The following is a 732-nucleotide window of genomic DNA, read 5'->3' on the forward strand; positions in this document are numbered from 1 at the left end:
GCTGGAGTTGTTCCATTGCACTGATGCGCTTTACAGCTCGTCCTATTTATTTTCACAAAGTCAGTTGCGTTTTGCTGCCCACCTTTTGAGTTCTACTATCATAATCGCTGCCGTTACGCACACCTCATTGTGTGAAATCCTTGTGAGATTTGTGTAGACAATCACGACCCTAAATGTGTGTGTGTCTCTCTGTGTGTGTGTGTGTGTCTCTCTCTGTGTGTGTGTCTCTCTGTGTGTGTGTTCAGCGAGTACTATCAGCACAGGCAGGTGTGGATCCCGCTGCGCTGGCTGCCGGCTGAGAGTGTGTTTGAGGGAGAGTTCTGCAGTAAGGCAGACGTCTGGGCGTTCGGGGTGCTGATGTGGGAGGTGTTCAGTCTGGGCGAGCTGCCGTACCCCGCGCTCAATGACCACCAGGTGCTGGAAGGTGAGCAGACGTGTGATGTCACATGACCTGAACTGTGTGATTGAGAGAGTCTGTCTCCGTCATCAGTCCTGTCAGTGTATATTGATCATATTGATATCAATCAGGACACTGAGAGTGTTCATTATTTATGATTTATCCATGCACACCATTAATTTTCTTTTAATTCATGTGCCCTCGTACAAACATGCAGACTTTAAATATCTTAAATGGAGCAAAAGTCTTATAATTTTAAGAGGTCTTAGAGGCACAATATGTAAGCTTTGTTTATTAAAATATCCAAAAACCACTAGAAAAGTGTTATATATTTT

The 732-nt window shown here is 44.5% G+C and overlaps 1 protein-coding gene across 1 annotated transcript in view; it reads left to right on the forward strand.

Annotated features, from left to right (window-relative positions):
* The window catches only part of LOC107672339 (inactive tyrosine-protein kinase 7-like), a 3093-nt gene extending 2643 nt beyond the window's left edge, over positions 1–450 (forward strand). The window contains exon 5 of the mRNA XM_016465485.1: positions 246–450. Coding sequence (XP_016320971.1) covers positions 246–450 — 205 coding nt within the window. The remainder of the gene's footprint in view (positions 1–245) is intronic.
* The last annotated feature ends 282 nt before the right edge of the window (positions 451–732 follow it).

The sequence above is a fragment of the Sinocyclocheilus anshuiensis genome, unplaced genomic scaffold (genome assembly GCF_001515605.1).
Source record: "Sinocyclocheilus anshuiensis isolate Anshui unplaced genomic scaffold, SAMN03320099.WGS_v1.1 scaffold92, whole genome shotgun sequence".
NCBI lineage: Eukaryota > Metazoa > Chordata > Actinopteri > Cypriniformes > Cyprinidae > Sinocyclocheilus > Sinocyclocheilus anshuiensis.